Source organism: Chlorocebus sabaeus, chromosome 7 (assembly GCF_047675955.1).
Source record: "Chlorocebus sabaeus isolate Y175 chromosome 7, mChlSab1.0.hap1, whole genome shotgun sequence".
Lineage (NCBI taxonomy): Eukaryota > Metazoa > Chordata > Mammalia > Primates > Cercopithecidae > Chlorocebus > Chlorocebus sabaeus.
Window position 1 is genome coordinate 119,766,836 of NC_132910.1, and position 17,031 is coordinate 119,783,866.

A 17,031-nucleotide genomic window follows, 5' to 3' on the forward strand; every position below is an offset into this window, starting at 1 on the left:
CAAAGTGCTGGGATTACAGGCGTGAGCCACCGTGCCTGGCACGTTCTTTTACTTTAGATATATGAGATAGGGTCATGGTCTGAGAGGAAATTTTATGCTTGTTCTCACTATAATCTGTAGATGAATTCTATCTCATAGTGTTGCAATAATATAAATTGAAAAATACTTCTATGAAATTCTCTCAGTCAGTAAAATTTCTACCAAAAGAACCCTGGGCTCCTTCTGCATTTTGCCAGGGCAAGAGTTGTTGATGCTTGTATTGTAAATCAAGGATTATTCCTAGATCCTGAAATGTTTTCTCAATCATACTGATATAAAAGTTAATCTTTCCTTCATTTTCACCACTCAGCACTTTTTATTGTGTTGAAATAAATAATTTAAAATAAAAATGAAATTTATTGTGTTAAAATATGAAAACAAGTAATCCCTAAATTCTATACTTGGTGGCTTTTAATTAATCAAAAAATTTCATTCCCAGTGAATAATATAACATTTTCCTATATGTTTCCACACATTTTTCCTGCTATTTTTACTGTGAGACAGATCTAAGAATCCAAGGTAAATAACTACTATTACCATCACTGTATGAAAGCAAGGGCTATGGAAAGTTGGTCAGGTTGGCTATTATATTTAATATTGCATTGAACATATGGATTATAAAAATATAAACTTGGGTAGAAATCTTCTCCAAAGACCCCTTTCCCACTTGTAAAAATTCAAATGGTTATACAAAAAAACCTGTCAACGAATTCCAGCATGCCCGGGCCCATCTGTCCTGTCATTAAATTCTCTATGTTTCCTATCTGATGTGCATCCCCCGCCCCCTGAAACGCCATCACCTGTGTGCACTAGCAATTCCTTCTTTTCAGATGAACTGAACAGCAGGAGCCTGCTGTTAGAAAGTAGCTCCTCTAAGAGGAAGGGACCGGAATGCAAAAGCCACAGAGACTGAGGACATCTGGCAACTGAAAAGGAACGCATTAGGGGGAGGGAGGCTGCAGTGCCCATGCCAGCGCCTAGGGAGAGTCTGGGCAAAGTGAACCATCACTCAAAAGAGTCACACAAATACCACAAATGAGAGGGAACACAGGAGAGACGCCCTCAGGGCTTGAGGGAAAAACTGCAGATCAGTGCCTGGAGGGAAGGAGGGAGGATTTGTGACCAAGAGAAAGTAAACAAGTAACTGGACCGACTCCAGGGACAGAAGGTGCTATCCCTGGAAAGCAGACCAATACAGTAGGAAAAAGGCTGTCTCTCAGAATAAGAGATTCAAGGAATTCTGGACAAAATTTCAAAGCTTTACTAAGAGCACAACAGATGAGAGGAAAGATAAAATGATTTCATTTGTAGGGAGAGAATACTGTTTTAGGGTAATGGCTCATTTTAAAACTGGTTTTATGTGGATTAGAACTATAGAAAATTATTGTACAGCACTATAAAAATAAATATCATAAATTGTGGCTGGGCTTGGTGGCTCACACCTGTAATCCCAGCACTTCGAGAGGCCAAGGCAGGTGGATTGCCTGAGCTCAGGAGTTCGAGACCAGCTTGGCCAACATGGCAAAACCCCGTCTCTACTAAAAATACAAAAAATTAGCCAGGCATGGTGTGCGCCTGCAATCACAGCTACTCGGGAGGCAGAGGCAGGAGAATCACTTGAACCCGGGAAGTGGAGGTTGCGGTGAGCCGAGATGGCACCACTACACTCCAGCCTGGGCAACACAGTGAGACTCTTGTTGGAAAAAAAAAAAAAAATCATAAATTGTAAGCTTTGTACTTAATCTACATAGGTTTGAAATTTACTCTTTTCCATTTTTCCTAGTTTAAGTAAAAAAGCGTGCCAAAAATATGAATGCAGGCCTCATGCTTTGGTGGACACAAATATACCTATGGCTTCATCTGAAATACAGAGGTAAGGTGAATTTAAGGCATTGAAAAACATAACACTTTATAGTAAGATTTCAAGTCAGCAACACAGAAAATGCTACCATAAAGGCAATCCCTCCACAAAGCAGATAATACTTAAGACAAATACTATATATTTACATGTGATATAAAGAGTCCACTATTTTGAATATACTTCATGATGCTTTCCAATGTAATGAATAGTGCTTCATTGTTGAGTTTAAATAATCCTAGTAGCTATTTGTCTCATTAAATATATACTTTCTTTCCTAACACACTCCTAGAACCCCAGTGGGGTATCAAACAGAACTGCTCCCTTTTGTATAATTATTCAAGGTTGGCATCACTGAAACAGGGCTTATTACTCTGAGTGTAACTGAATCAAGTCACTTGGTCAGGAGGAGAGTCAGAACTGAGACTGAGAACTTAGCCATACTCTTCTGGCTCAGGAAGAAGAAGAGAGTTCTTCACTAGGCATGCTGGCTCATGCCTGTAATCCCAGCACTTTGGGAGGCCAGGGCAGGAGAATGGCTTGAGTCCAGGAGTTCAAGACTAGCCTGGGCAACATGGGAGACCCCGTCTTTACAAAAAAATACAAAACAAAAAATTGCTGGGAATGGTGGCACAGGCTTGCGGTCCCAGCCACTCAGGAAGCTGAGGTGGGAGGATCACTTGAGCCCAGGATGTTGAGGCTTCAGTGAGCTCTGATTGCACCACTGCACTGAAGCTTGTGCAACAGAGCAAGACTTTGTCTCAAAAAAAGAAGAGAGTTCTCTTAGCTGACAGAATTCTCTAATTCAAGTCTGTTCAACCCGTGGGCATGCAGTGCAACACAAATTCATAAACTTTCTTAAAATATTGTGAAATTTTTTTGCGATTTTTTTTTTTTTAGCTCATCAGCTATCATTAATGTTAGTGTGTATATATATGTAATGTAAACTATTTTTAACAGTATCTATAAATATATGTGTATATATATATTTATTATTTTTATTTTTTTTGAGATGGAGTCCTGCTCTGTCACCCAGGCTGGAGTGCAGTGGCACGATCTCCGTTCACCGCAACCTCTGCCTCCCGGGTTCAAGTGATTCTTCTGCCTCAGCCTCCCAAGTAGCTGGGATTACAGGGACCTGCCACCGCGCCTGACTATTTCTTTGTATCTTAGTAGAGACAGGGTTTTACCATGTTGCTGGGATTACAGGCGTGAGCCACCATGCCCAGTCATATGAGTATATTTTATATGTGGCCCAAGACAATTCTTCCTTCAGTGTGGCCCAGGGAGGCCAAAAGATTGGACACACCTGCTCTAGTTGCTTCACAACTAGCAGGAAACAATGTAAACTTTTAATAAAAAAGGCAAAGGATTAAAAAAAAAAGAGCGATTGCTGGCAATGGAATAGAAACAAGAAAGAAGTAAATCCATGAACAAGTTCCCAGTGATTGACAGTTTTTACCTGGACACAATTTTGGCATGGTAGAGTAGAGAAAATAAAGGAAAAGGAAGGCTGGGGACCAACCCATTAAGAAACGTGGAAGGAAAAAGGAAAAAGGAAAACAGAGTATGTTGTGTCAAGTGGGAAAAAAAATTCAGTGCTTATTTTCATAAGCTCAGTTTCAAAAGTTAGGAAGATATGGCAAAACATCTTAAATATCACAATAAACGTTCCAGCCTAAAGCCTGTTGTTCATTTTTTAGTTTTTTCCCGGAACAAAGTTGAACTCACCTTTCACAAACAACAGGTCTAGACTCATTCAAGACGGGACCCAGGGAGGAACAGGCCTGGCGAGGAGGTGGAGCGATGGGGACGGCGGAATCCAGGGAACTTGCCTTCCTGTGAAAAGCATCCTGGGCTAGGGCTGCTCCTGCCGCTGCAGTCGTGACTGGTCCATCCCCATCCACAGGGCAGGAGCCTGCCCTGCCATGGCCACCTCCTGGTGGCAGTTCGGGCCCCACTGCTCCCTGGAGAGGAAGTTCTGCACTGCCCAGCTCCACTTCTAGGGTTGGTGATGCTGGAGGAGACATGCGGGGCTTCCGTTTAGTGGAGGCGCCAGAAAGCAACTTCAACAAACCCTTTTTTTCTTTCTGGAAAAAAAAAATGAGCCTTAGTTGGAGAATGACAGTACTATTGCTGGTGTAATCAAAATGGCCCTAGAGTTCATTATTACTTTTTAATTTTTAATTTTAATTTTGTGGGTACATAGTAAGTGTATGGGGCCTTATGGTTTCAATGTTTGGTTTGATCTTATTACATTATTTCTGTTGATAATTGGTTATTCATAATCTGTCCACCAATTTTTGTGTGGTGCTAACCTGACCTTTTACTTCTCCTCCTTCTCCCTTTCTGCTATATATATATTTTTTGTTTGGTTTTGGACATTCTGTTGAAGTAGGACAAACTGATAAAAAAGATGTAAAACAATAAAACTCACCAATTCACATCCCAGGTTTGGTAAAAGCATTAGTAGATATTTTAGGATAAAATGGAAATTTCAGATTATGGATTTAATTTCCTGAACTTCTGCCTATCTTATCTCTAATTGCTGTAAGACAGCTGACTGCATGCAGAATTAAATGTAAACATGACAGCACTTTATTCCACAGGCATGGACATGAGCCTTATCGCTTATAGGCAGTGATCAGAGTTAAGAGTTAAACCACTTCTCAAACGTCGCCACCTCGATTAAATGTAACAAGCCAATAAAACGGAAGTCAAACCACATCTCCCTTGCAAGTACCTCCTTGATTAGACATCCATTTTAAGGAAAGCTTCGGTATACTTAGAAACAAGTTGATTTCTCCTTTCACAAGCAAATATACAAATAAGTGTGTTTTTTGTTTGTTTGTTTGTTTTTTCAACCATCACAATTCCACAGAAGCCATCTCTTGAATTTTTGTCTCTTTTGATACTTTCTATCTTTGGTCTGCTAGGAAAATCAGATGTCAAGAGAGTGCTCCTTCATTCTGAAACCTTAAGCATGAATGTTCTTTCTGATGGCCAAGCTTAACATGATCCTTTTAAATTGTTTTACTAAGATGTCAACTATATCATTAAGTCCTCTGAATGGAAGCACTGCTTGAACATGAAACACTTCATAGATAACTATTTCTTTAGAAAACCCTGTAGGCAAATTGGAATTATTAAGGCCCACTAACAGGGAAATAGAAATTATAAGGGACCTGCTGAGGAATTTTTCTTGGGAGTAATAGCTTAGACTCAGTAAAAACTCCTTGGGAAAATGAATCTAAATCCCTAACAACATTGTTCCATTACAGACAGTATGGCAGAAAAAAGGAGACAAAAGCAATAATTTATCAGACTATGAGGAAGAATCGCAGGAACAGTGCACCATAGTCCCCAGTTACCTAATGCTGCTCAAGGACACGTGAGCCCGTGGGCTAGAAATGGGAAAACAGGGTGGGAGTGGGTGCGAAAGTCATTTCTGTACTTGCTTGACCTGGGCTACAGATGAGCAGAGCCAGCTGATCCCCACCACCCAGCAACTCTCCCGGGTAGAGGATGATCCTTTTGCATTTCTCTTTATAGCCTGTCCTCAGCTGATCTTATGGGCTTTCGCTTCACTCATTCAATGCCACATTTTCTGTGGGGCTACTATGTGCATTCTAATGAATGTCCTCACAAACTTGGACTGCCTGCATAAGTGCAGTGACAGTGCTGTATATACCTCTGTATCTCACCCAGTGTCGAGTGCAGGGCCCTACACCCACTAAAGCTTAGAGGCTGAGAAAATACTGGAAGAGGATGAGATCAGTGAAAGGGAGGAAAAATATAGCTAGCGCCAGGCCTAAGGAAATAAAGGATATGTTGGATTCCCCAGATCCAGAGGCAATAAAGCCTTTCAATAAAGCCTGTGGTCAATGAAGTGGTCTGACTAAGCACTTGTCAATGCTGCTCCGTATTTGTTGTAGAGAGCCTGAGGTCTGGAAGTCCAAGGTATGATGTGCAAAAGAATAACGTCCAGTAGCTTCCACTTCTAAGGTAGCAGTCAGCTGCGACTTCCAGCTATTCTTGCCATGATGTAAGAAAGCACACGCTAGTCCACGGACCCCCAAAGGTCCAGTGAGAACATCAAGTCCATTGATAAATTACAATCTCAGCAAGCCATAGCTAAAGCCATTTCTTAAAAGCTCAGTTCTGAGCACTCAGTAAAATATCAGATAACTCAACGGCACTCAGGGAACAGCCTCTAAAGTGATTAAGAAGAAAGATGACTTAATTCATCTAAAATGATTAAACGCATTAAATACAGCTTGCTTTAATGACTTCTAAGGGATGTCTTATCATCATCAACTGATGCTGACTACCCACAGAGCAGAAGGCAGAGGATTAGGAATCATGGCAGGGCACAAGGGGTAAGGGGTGGGGGTGGTAATACAGAAAAGATGCTGTCCTAGTTCCAAGGAACCATGCTTTCAATGGCATATTCTGATTTTTTCTGTTAGCAGAATAATGTTCCACTTGTGAGAGATCATTCTGCAAACTCAGACACTTAGCATCTACGAGCGCCATTATTTTTTCAAAAACCAACAGCAGAAATGAAAACTAAATGAATTAATAAAGACTACATTCAGGCTGGGCACAGTGGCTCACACCTGTAATTCTAGCACTTTGGGAGGCTGAAGCAGGAGGATCGCTTGAGCCCAGGAGTTCAAGATCAGCCTGGGCAACGTAGGGAAACCCTGCCTCTACAAAAATACAAATAAAAAAGTTAGCCAGGTGTGGTGGTGCACACCTGTGGTCCTACCTACTCAGGAGCCTGAGGTGGGAGGGAGGGTTGCTCAAGCCTGGAGGCAGAAGTTGCAGTGAGCTATGACATGCCACTGCACTCCAGCCTGGGTGATAAAGGGATACCCTGTAGCAAAAAAACCCCAAAACAATACAAAAAACAAACAAACAAACAAAAACACCTGGGAGGAGGAAGAAAAATCATTTGAACAAAGAAAATGATCACTAGAGGCTGGGCACAGTGGCTTACACCTGTAATCCCAGCATTTTGGGAGGCCTAGGCAGGAGTATTGTTTGAGCCCAGGAGTTTGAGAGCCACCTGGGCAACACAGCAAGACCCCATCTCTACCAAAATAAAATTACCTAGGTATGGTGGCTCATGCCTTTAGTCCCAGCTGGGAGGGTCACTTAAGACCGGGAGTTCGGGCTGCAGTGAGGTATCATTGCGCCACTGCACTCCAGCCTGGGTGACAGAATGAGACCTCGTTTAAAAAATTAATAATAAAGGTAGAAAAAAAGAAAATGATCAGTAGAGACTTCAAGAAAAATCTTCAGAAAATAAAATGAATATTTAAAAACCAGATAGGACCTCTGCATAAGAAAATCAAGAATAATAAGCCAGGTGCAGTGGTGTGAACCTGTAGTCCCAGCTACTTGGGAGGCTGAGGTAGAAGGACGGCTTGAATCCAGGAGGTTCAAGACTAGCTTGGGCAACATGGTAAGACCCTATCTCTTAAAATAAACAAATAAATAAATGAAAAGAACAATAGGAAAGGCCCTAAAACACTGAAGAAAATCTGTGGTTGGATCCTTAAGGGAGAATCATCGGGAATTTGGGGGTGGGGGATTTGAGACACTAAATGTTGACCTTGTGTGGCCCACCTGTAGGAAAGGTGGCTTTTAGGAATGGAGCTAGGATATGGCAGAGTGCATGTTGACCAACACCCACTCCTGCTGACTCATATGGAATCAATGTCAATGTCAGGTGAGACTTACAAAGCACCGCTGGAGATTTTGAAGTCACAGGTAGAAAATGGAAGCACTTGGGGTAGACATTGGCATCAGAGGTGGTTCCTCCTCTTTTTCTAAAGTAAGGTTAGAACTTAGAGAACTTAAGTACAATTACACAACTGTACTAATCAAAAAGATTTTTTTCAGGCCAGGCGCAGGCTCATGCCTGTAATCCCAACACTTTGGGAGGCCAAGGCAGGGGGATCACTTGAGGCCAGGAGTTCAAGACCACCAACATGGTGAAGCCCTGTCTCTACTAAAAACACAAAAGTTAGCTGCAAGTGGAGGTACATGCCTGTTGTCCCACCTACTTGGGAGGCTGAGGTGGTAAAATTACTTGAACCCAGGAGGCAGAGGTTGCAGTGAGTCGAGATCACACCATGGCACTCCAGCCTGGGAGATCTAATTCTGTCATCCAGGCTGGAGGGCAGTGGCATTAACGTAGCTCACTGCAGCCTTGACCTCCTGGGCTGAAGCCATCCTCCCACCTCAGCCTCCCAAGTAGCTAGGACTACAGGCACATACCACCATGCCCAGCTAATTAAAAAAAAAAAAAAATATATATATATATATATTTTTTTTTTTTTTGTAGAGATAGGGTTTTGCTAAATTGCTGAGGGTGATCTTATACTTCTGGCCTCAAGTGATCCACCCACCTTGGTCTCCCAAACTTTTGGGATTATAGGTGTGAGCCACTGTGCCCAGCCTTAATCTTTTTATAACAACAAAACCCAATAAAACATATATACATATACATAAGTATCTCTTAAAGATTTGGAAACACATTTTCCTGGAGATTAGTTGATCAAATAATGAAGGCTTTGAACTGAATATGAAGTTAGAAATATGTCCAGATGAAGTTGTTATACTGATGACAGTGGAAAATATTAGGGATCTCATAGAAGGAAGAATAACAATGGTAGAAAAGGTCTAGGATTTCAAACAAGAAAGAACTGAGATGAAACAGAGTTTCAGATGCCTGTTTATCAAACCACAGAGTACAGACACCAAAGTTAGCTAGAGATTTTAACACAAGGGCAAAAATGCAGCCTCTAGAGATCCCTGAGACTTTGCGCAACAGGACTTCCAAATAAAATACTATTCCAAAGAGTAGCCGGTTAGAAGAGAAGCTGCGACAGTCCCATCTGTACATTATAAAATTATATTTCTCTGTGGAAGAGCAGCAGTAGCCCACTGCGGAGCAGCTGGGTACAGAGAACAGGAGGGGCAGTAGGCACACTATCATGTGGGAGATGCACCATGCATTGCTGATAGGTTTAAGTAAATGGATGATGATGCTCACAGTATGATGAGGAAAGACAGAAATAATGAGGACGTTATCAAATACCTAGATATCTGCTGTAAGTCTCAACTAAAACTAGGATCTCTAATACAGTTTTTCCTTGCTGACAGTTTAATCTCACAGAAAGTTGAGCAAACTGCAACTTTGGATCTAATTCTGATCAACTAGAGGGAGGGCAGAAACCAGAGAGGGGTGGAGACGTTCTGCTGATGAAGCAGAAGTATCGGAACTTGGAATAAAGCATGGAAAAAGAGGCTGGTGATAGTCAGGTTTGAACTTTATAGTTTAAAAGAATTGATTTTTAAATGTTCAAAGAAAATATATGCATGACCCGAAACTCAAAAGGGAAGATGCTTCAAGAGGAATAGGAAGGCTCTCAAAAATGAAATTCTAACCATACAATTGCAAATCATCCCTGCAGATGAAAACATAGAGGCATCTAAAGGTACTGATGTGATCTCCCAGGGAGCAGCCTAATGGCTCAAATTTTTAAAGGGCACGTACCAAAAGATCAAGAGAGGAGCCCGTAACAAAGAACATAACGTGGCCCATAGCAATTCAAGAAGGCTTAAAGATCAGAATGAGCTTAAACTTGCAAAAATGCTAAAGACAAAAAAAATTTTTTTAAGAGCTCTTTTAAAGTTATGTTTGAAACAAGAAGAACAAGAAAGACACAGACCTGCTGTGGAGGATGGTGGTTCTTGGATGGCAAGAAGAAAGGGAAGGATAATCTTTAGACTGGAAGGGAAGAACAAACTTTGACGAGAGGGAAATGAGTGAAGCTGGGATTTAGAGATCAAATGACTACTCTTAACAGGCTGAATTCACTCCAGTGTACAGAGAAAAATAGCAGCAGAAATGCAACCAATAACCTTTGATAATCTGGTGAATCTGGAATGAGGGTTAACTGAACAGGCAAGAAAGGGCACGTGCAAGTCCCAATTTTCTTTTTTTCCCCCTGAGACAGAGTCTCACTCTGTCGCCCAGGCTGGAGTGCAGTGGTGTGATCTTGGCTCACTGCAACCTCTGACTCCCTGGTTCAAGCAATTCTCCAGCCTCAGCCTCCTGAGTAGCTGGGATTACAGGCATGTGCCACCATGCCCAGTTAATTTTTGTATTTTTAGTAGAGACAGGGTTTCACTGTGTTGGCCAGGCTGGTCTCAAACTCCTGACCTTGGCTTCCCAAAGGGCTGGGATTACAGGTGTGAGCACCACGGCCGGCCCCAATTTTCAAACACATGACAACAAAGCACTTTGCAGACCATCTGGGAAATTCTAAAAGAGTATTAAATAAAAGATTTATGAACATTTAGAAAGGGAAATAAAACTCTTCCAGGAGATACCTGCTAACAATAAGTCACTGCAGAAATGATGGGGCAATGGGGAGAACTCTGTGGATGGGAGGATGATGTAAAAGGCAGGTGAATCTCAATGTGGCATCTGGTGACTTCTCCCAGGACATCCTTGTAGATATGATGGAGAAATGTATATAAACACACTCTAGTCATGAAGATTCATGATTAAGTGACAAGAATCATGGAATTCCTAAATTTATATCAACCAGAAGTCTCTTTAGTGGATTTGGAACATTAAATGAGGTAGGAGAGTTCATAAGGGAAAACTTGAAATCTGTGATATGAGGACTAGGTAAAGAAAACTTCAAGAGTATAGCATTAGAGAAAAGACACAAGGGGACAAAACTGCAAATACCTCAGGGCACCATGTAGAAAGGAGATCTGCATTTTCTATGTGGGCCCTCAAAATAAAGAACAATGGTTGGAAGGTTGAGTTAGGGCTGACTGAAGATGGCACAGGGCAGTCTTGGGCTAGGGCACTGCTTGGTCAATAGGGCACGCACCCAGGCAGAAGCCATGGCCGTTTGTCAGGGAAGGGTGCTCCACAGGATGACCAGTAAGGACCTGTACTAGATGGTGCTGTAACAGGTTAACTCAAACTTTGTGGTAAAAATCCGGTCCTAAAATCAAGGTGTTGGCAGGGCTGGTTCCTTTTGGAAGCCGCTGGGGAAGAATCTGTTCCCTTGTTTTTTCCAGATTCTAGAGGCTTCCTGTATTCCTTGTGGCCTCATTTTCCTATCATTCCTACCTCTGCTTCACTATCACGTCTCCTTCTCTGGCCCCGAGCTTCCTGCCTCCCTTTTAAGAACATCCTTGTGTTTACATTGGGCCCGCCTGGATAATTCAGGATAACCCCCTTGTCAAAGGGCTTTTAATTTAATAACACCTGCAAGGTCCTTGTGGCCATGTAATGAAACATCTTTAAAGGTTCCAGGGATCAGGAGGTGGACATCCTTGGGGAGTCACTATTCTGTCTATCACAAGGACCTTTAAAGCCTCAGAGATTAAGTGAATTCTACATTGGAAGGGCCCAGCTGAAGAGTCCCTGTTCTTATCAGTGGCAAGGGCTCTGAGACACATTGTCCCCAAGCCTTAAAATCTAAACCGTAAAAATAATTATTTATAAGTATATTAACAAAGTTGAACATATTGGCTTGAGTGCAAGTTTAATGTAGTTAATTATAAACACTGAACAGATACCAATCTTTTTCAAAAACTCTCATGTTAACCCAACAATTAAATATTAACTTTTTAGTAGGCCATAAAGTTTATTTCCTTATAAACCGCTATTTACAGGCTCCCTTAACCATTTAAATAGAATGATATACATTACCACTTAACCAGGTGGCCAAAAGTCTATGATCACCCTCCCTCAAACTTCCCAGAACTGGTATAGAGCTTCAGGGGAAATGTGTAAAATATTCAGGGAAAAGTAATGATGACAATAAAATTATCCAGATCTGTTACCAACTCTTCTTTTTCTTTTTACATTTAACCACTCTCAATTTCTCTTACCTCCAATCACCTGTCTCTAACCCCAACTGTAGGTTATTCTTTCCAATATAACTTTTCATCTATATTTTCTTTAAAATTCAGCCCCAAAGGAGACATTTAAAAAAAAAAACAACGTATGGATTTAGAAAATAATGTTTCCTTATATTTCAAGTCTTACCTCTCAAGGAACCATGCTGCTTAAGGTCAGATGTACTGGGCCATGGACCTGCACTAGCCTGTGGCCTGTTAGGGACCAGGCTGCACGGCAGGGGGTGAGCGGCAGGCAAGCGAGTGCCGCTTCACCTGTATTTACAGCTGCTCCCCATCACTCGCATTACTGCCTGAGCTCCGCCTCCTGTCAGATCAGCAGGGGCATTAGATTCTCACAGGAGCATGAACCCTATTGTGAACTGCACATGCGAGGGATGCAGCCTGCGCACTCCTTATGAGAATCTAATGCCTGACGATCTGTCACCGTCTACCATCACGCCCAGGTAGTTGCGAGAAAACAAACTCAGGACTCCCACTAATTCTACATTATGGTGAGTTGTATTTCATTATATAGTACAGTATAATAATAATAGAAATAAAGTGCACATTTAATGTAATGAGCTTGAATCAGTCTGAAACCATTTCCCCGCCACCACCCCTGGGTCCATGGAAAAACAGTCTTCAACAAAACTGGTCCATGGTGCCCAAAAGGTTGGGGACCACTGCTATAGATAAAATAAATCCATAAATAACACTTTTGATCAACAGTTTCATCCCCCTCACATATATATATTTTTACCAGAATTCTTATCAAGTAAGACTCACTGAGCAGGAAGACTTGAGGACGGCAAAATGATGAAAGAATGAGTAACTAAAGGGAAAAGGAAATTCCTCCACAAGACTAAGCTGCACATGGAGGAGTGACTAAGTGTCATTCACTGTGGTCCTTCTAACCTGCAGCACAGGGCGTGGCAACTAGTGGGTGTTTAAAAACAGAGAAACATGAGCTCCAGATAAGAGGATGGGGTGGAGCCTGCGTTTCTTCCCCACTCTACTCCTAGCACCTGGCATAGTGACTCACACGTGGGGAGCACCTGAGGGTTTGTTGAACAATGACTCTTCTCATTAGCTAAAAATGACAGACACAACATAAGAAGAAAAACTGGGAAGTAAGTAAAGCAGAGAAACAGTAAGTAAGTAAGGTCTTACTTTGCTATCCTTGTCTGGTTTGGTTGCTGAACTGTTCCCACAAGCTGATGAAGCACTGTCAGGAGACGTGGGGAGTCCAGGGAGAACAGTCACTATCCGGCCACTGGGCTCAGCCTCCAGAGAAGCACTGGTGATGCTTTGGGAGGTCAGTGGAGCAGCTGCTGCACAGGCCAGAGGGGCACTGGCTCGACTGATACTGATGGCAGCAGTGTGCGTGGCTGAGCTTGGCATCGGAGGCGCAGGTTGTGGGGAGGCCAGCGAGTGATGGGGCAGGCCCACAGATGCAGGGCCGAGGCCGGTGGCATTCTGTACCTGGATGGGTGTCACTGCTGCCGTGGGGCGCTCCTGGTTGTGCGCTGCAACTAGTAGATGGAAAGAGGGAACACAGCAAAATTCAACTATCTAATAGATGCTGCTCACCAAAACATGAGTCATTTCACTGCATCAGACCATGATAAAAGGCTGCTACTGTATTTATTAAAATAAAGATGGGATGGACGGTAGCCTAAAAGCACTTAATCTTAGCTGGATTCCTAGACACTATCTATTGTCCTTCCAGGTCAGTCCTTGAGTCTATTGAGTGCCTGGAAGCTCAGTTCTTTTACTTAGGAGACAGCCCCTCCACAGTGTTAGCCACACTGAGCCAGTTTTTGATGGCATTCTACAATGTCAAGCCATGTCTCCCTCTAGTCCTTTTCCTATTATTCATTCCCTTTTCTTATTAATCATTTTCCTTCTTTATGTTTTTCTGATAGAGCTCACAAACCCTTAGTCTACCCCTCATCCCATTAGTTACCTGAGACTCTTGGGAAGGTTTTCAGTGCTACAGAACTACGAAAGCTGTTTAAGATCCCATAGGGTCCAAAGTAGACTTGTGCTTAAGTTAATCAGAAATAATCAGCACACCCGTTAGTAGAGTATCACACAATGTCACATGAATGGTAGTAGTGAGATTTGAGGTCATGAGATCTCAATTATAGAAGTCAAAATTTCAAGTACTATTGACATTCTTAGGATCAGCCTAATTTCTTTCAGACTTTAGATCTGCCCATCAGGTTTGAAGTAATATGCAGGACACGCTTAGCCCAAATAAATAGATACAAGGTTCCACTGAGTAGACTGTGCCTAATGTTGTTCATTATCTTAATTACATCTACATTTCTCAACATCTGTTATAAAAGATCTACTATTAGGCAGGTAAGCCCTTTATCCTGGTATGTTCTGTCCTGGGTTCCTCCTTACCTGTCCTCACAGCATTGCGGGCCTGGTTGACTGTCATTTGCCCAGTCATGTGCAACAAGACCTTGGCTTGAGGACTTGTCTGGATGTGAGCTGCCGATACCACAGCTGTGGGGACAACACTGGGAGTCCCAGCCACACCATTTCCCTGGAGCTTCTGGGCAGGCCCTCCTGCCGTGGAAGGACTGACCATGGTCACCCCCCGACTAGTCTGGCCAGCTGTAGACATAGGGACTTTAGCTTGGGAAGCATTTGTCACCGCCCTGCCAAGACAGAAACATAGATGGAAAGTCCGATCCATCAGCAAAATGAGAGAAAGAACAATTAAACGCAAGAAAAATGACTCAGAGCTTTAAACACAGAACATTTTAAAAAATGAATGAATTATTTTTATAAAGTTTAAGAATAGAAAATTCAAAGTAACGATGGCTCTGAGACACAGAAAGGTCTTGAAATATATTCTGAATCACCAGAAACCACACGTCATACTCTGCTCAAGAATATACAGTTACTGCGTTCAGCTTTCCATAACAAGACCAAATATCTCCGCTGACTTTCAAGGCCCTGGATTCTCCCACTTCATCTACAGAACAAGCTAGGATCATTCCCTGACAATATCCCCATTTCCACATCTTTGCTCCTGTCTCCTGGCTTCCTACTTGCCTCCAGCTCCACATCACACATGTGCCCGTGTACACGCATGCACACATATACACGCACTAGTGGAATGTCCTCTCCGTCTTCTCTTGACATATCGTAATCTCATTTATGTTTCAAGACCCAGCACGAACGCTGTCAGTTCAAGAAGCCTTGCCTCAGATTCAGGTTTAAGATCTTATGATTCTATTGTTTCACGTGGATTTCTTCTTTCATCCTGTTTCTAAACTCCACAATTGTTTATGCTTTGGTCCTTGATTATAAAATGTGGTATGTTATTATTATTACTATTTTTTGAGACAGAGTCTCACTCTGTTGTCCAGGCTGGAGCAGAGTGGCGCGATCTCAGCTTACCCCTCTCTCTCCCAGGTTCAAGTGATTCTCCTGTCTAAGCCTCCCAAGTAGCTAGGAGTACAGGCATGCACCACCATGCCCTGCTACTTTCTTCTATTTTTAGTAGAGGTGGGGTTTCATTATGTTGACCAGGCTGGTCTCGAATTCCAGACCTCAGGTGATCCGCCCACCTCACCATCCCAAAGTGCTGGGATCACAGGTGTGAGCCAATGCACCCGGCCGGTGTATTTATTTTTTAATAAATTCTTTATCAAATACTGCTGACGTGGTAAGTTCCTTGAAGGCAGGGCCAGTGCGACATAACTCTTCTGTATTCATCCTGTATTTGCACATGTACCAGGTTATAGCCAACTTTAAACATCTATTTACTCACTGAATGTAATTAAGCTCAGTGTAGTTTTGTGTAATGTATTTTTTTCATATTCCAAATTCATTTAAATAACAATTCTGTATATAGTAACTTTCTACTAAGAAAACACTTCCTTAACTTGAACATCCTTATTATTTACCGTGAATGACAGAATTTACTGTAAGCACATGTTCCTCTAGAGTTAAACAAGCAGAGAGACTTTTTTTTTCCCCCCCTCGAGATGGAGTCTTGCTCTGCCACCCAGGCTGGACTGAGTGGCGTGATCTCGGTTCACTGCAGCCTCTGCCTCCCAGGTTCAAGTGATTCTTCTGCCTCAACCTCCAAAGTAGCTGGGTCTATAGGCACATGCCACCATTCCCCACTAATATATGTATTTTTTTTTTTTTTGGTAGAGATGGGGTTTCACCTTGTTGGTCAGGCCTCAAGTGATCAACTCCTTACCTCAATGATCCGCCTACCTTGGCCTCCAGAAGTGCGGGATTACAGGTGTGAGCCACTGCACCCGGCTATACAAGCAGAGAGACTTCTAATAACTGGTTTTTGACAAAAATTTTTGATAAAAAGTATTTTATAAAAATGTTTTCCTTCATTAACTTTATTTTTTTGTTCTTTGCCGCATTTCTCTTATCTATTATTATCATTATTTTGCACCAGGGAGGTTCTATCTGCCATTTTCTGGATGGGATGGATTCTGAATGTAGATTTTAACATACACAGAAAACAATGTTTATATTGATTAAAAATTTGCAAGTCAAATTAAAGTTAACATTCTGTCACCATCTGCAACAATAGTGATTTTCATTTGATTAGGCTGCTGGCCAACCTATAAATCAAGGCCAGCAGCTGACAAACATGTCAGTTCATTAAGCTGTTTGTTTAAAATCAGGGGGTTTGAGGAATGATTTAATGCAGTTAAACCTGGACTGTATATTAAATGTCTGGTGGTCAAAAACTAGGGCTCTCCCAGTGTTGATTTCATTACAGGTCATTTAATTCTATTTCCAAGGCTTCTTCCCTCAGTGACCAAAAGTTGAACTATCTTTACACAAAATGTATAAGTTTTTGCATATCTAAAGCTTCTGTCACTCTATAACAGGGTTTCTCAACCTCAGTGACATTTTAGGCCAGATTATGATTATTTTTTGTGGGAGGCTGTCCTATGTATAGGACGTTTCACTCTTAGCCTCTATCCACTAAAGCCAGTAGCACCCCCAACCTCCAGTTATGACAATCAAAAATATTTCTGGATATGGTTAAATGTTCCCTGGGGAGCAAAACTGCCCTCAGTTGAGAAGGGTCTATGCGATACTTCTGACTATATGATAGAATTCATTGTCAGAATTCAGAGGTAATTACCAAGTTAATGAAACAGATAGAAATCTAGAGCACCAGGGTTCAG

General features: G+C 42.0%; 1 protein-coding gene across 2 annotated transcripts in view; it reads right to left on the reverse strand.

Moving 5' to 3' along the window:
- SH3RF1 (SH3 domain containing ring finger 1) overlaps positions 1 to 17,031 on the reverse strand; it is a 177,083-nt gene that overhangs the window by 9,770 nt on the left and 150,282 nt on the right. For both annotated transcript variants that reach the window (XM_008000233.3, XM_037993721.2), the window contains 3 exons: positions 14,255 to 14,514; positions 13,013 to 13,374; positions 3,629 to 3,987 (listed from right to left, as the gene is read on the reverse strand). In XM_008000233.3, coding sequence (XP_007998424.3) covers positions 3,629 to 3,987; positions 13,013 to 13,374; positions 14,255 to 14,514 — 981 coding nt within the window. The remainder of the gene's footprint in view (positions 1 to 3,628; positions 3,988 to 13,012; positions 13,375 to 14,254; positions 14,515 to 17,031) is intronic.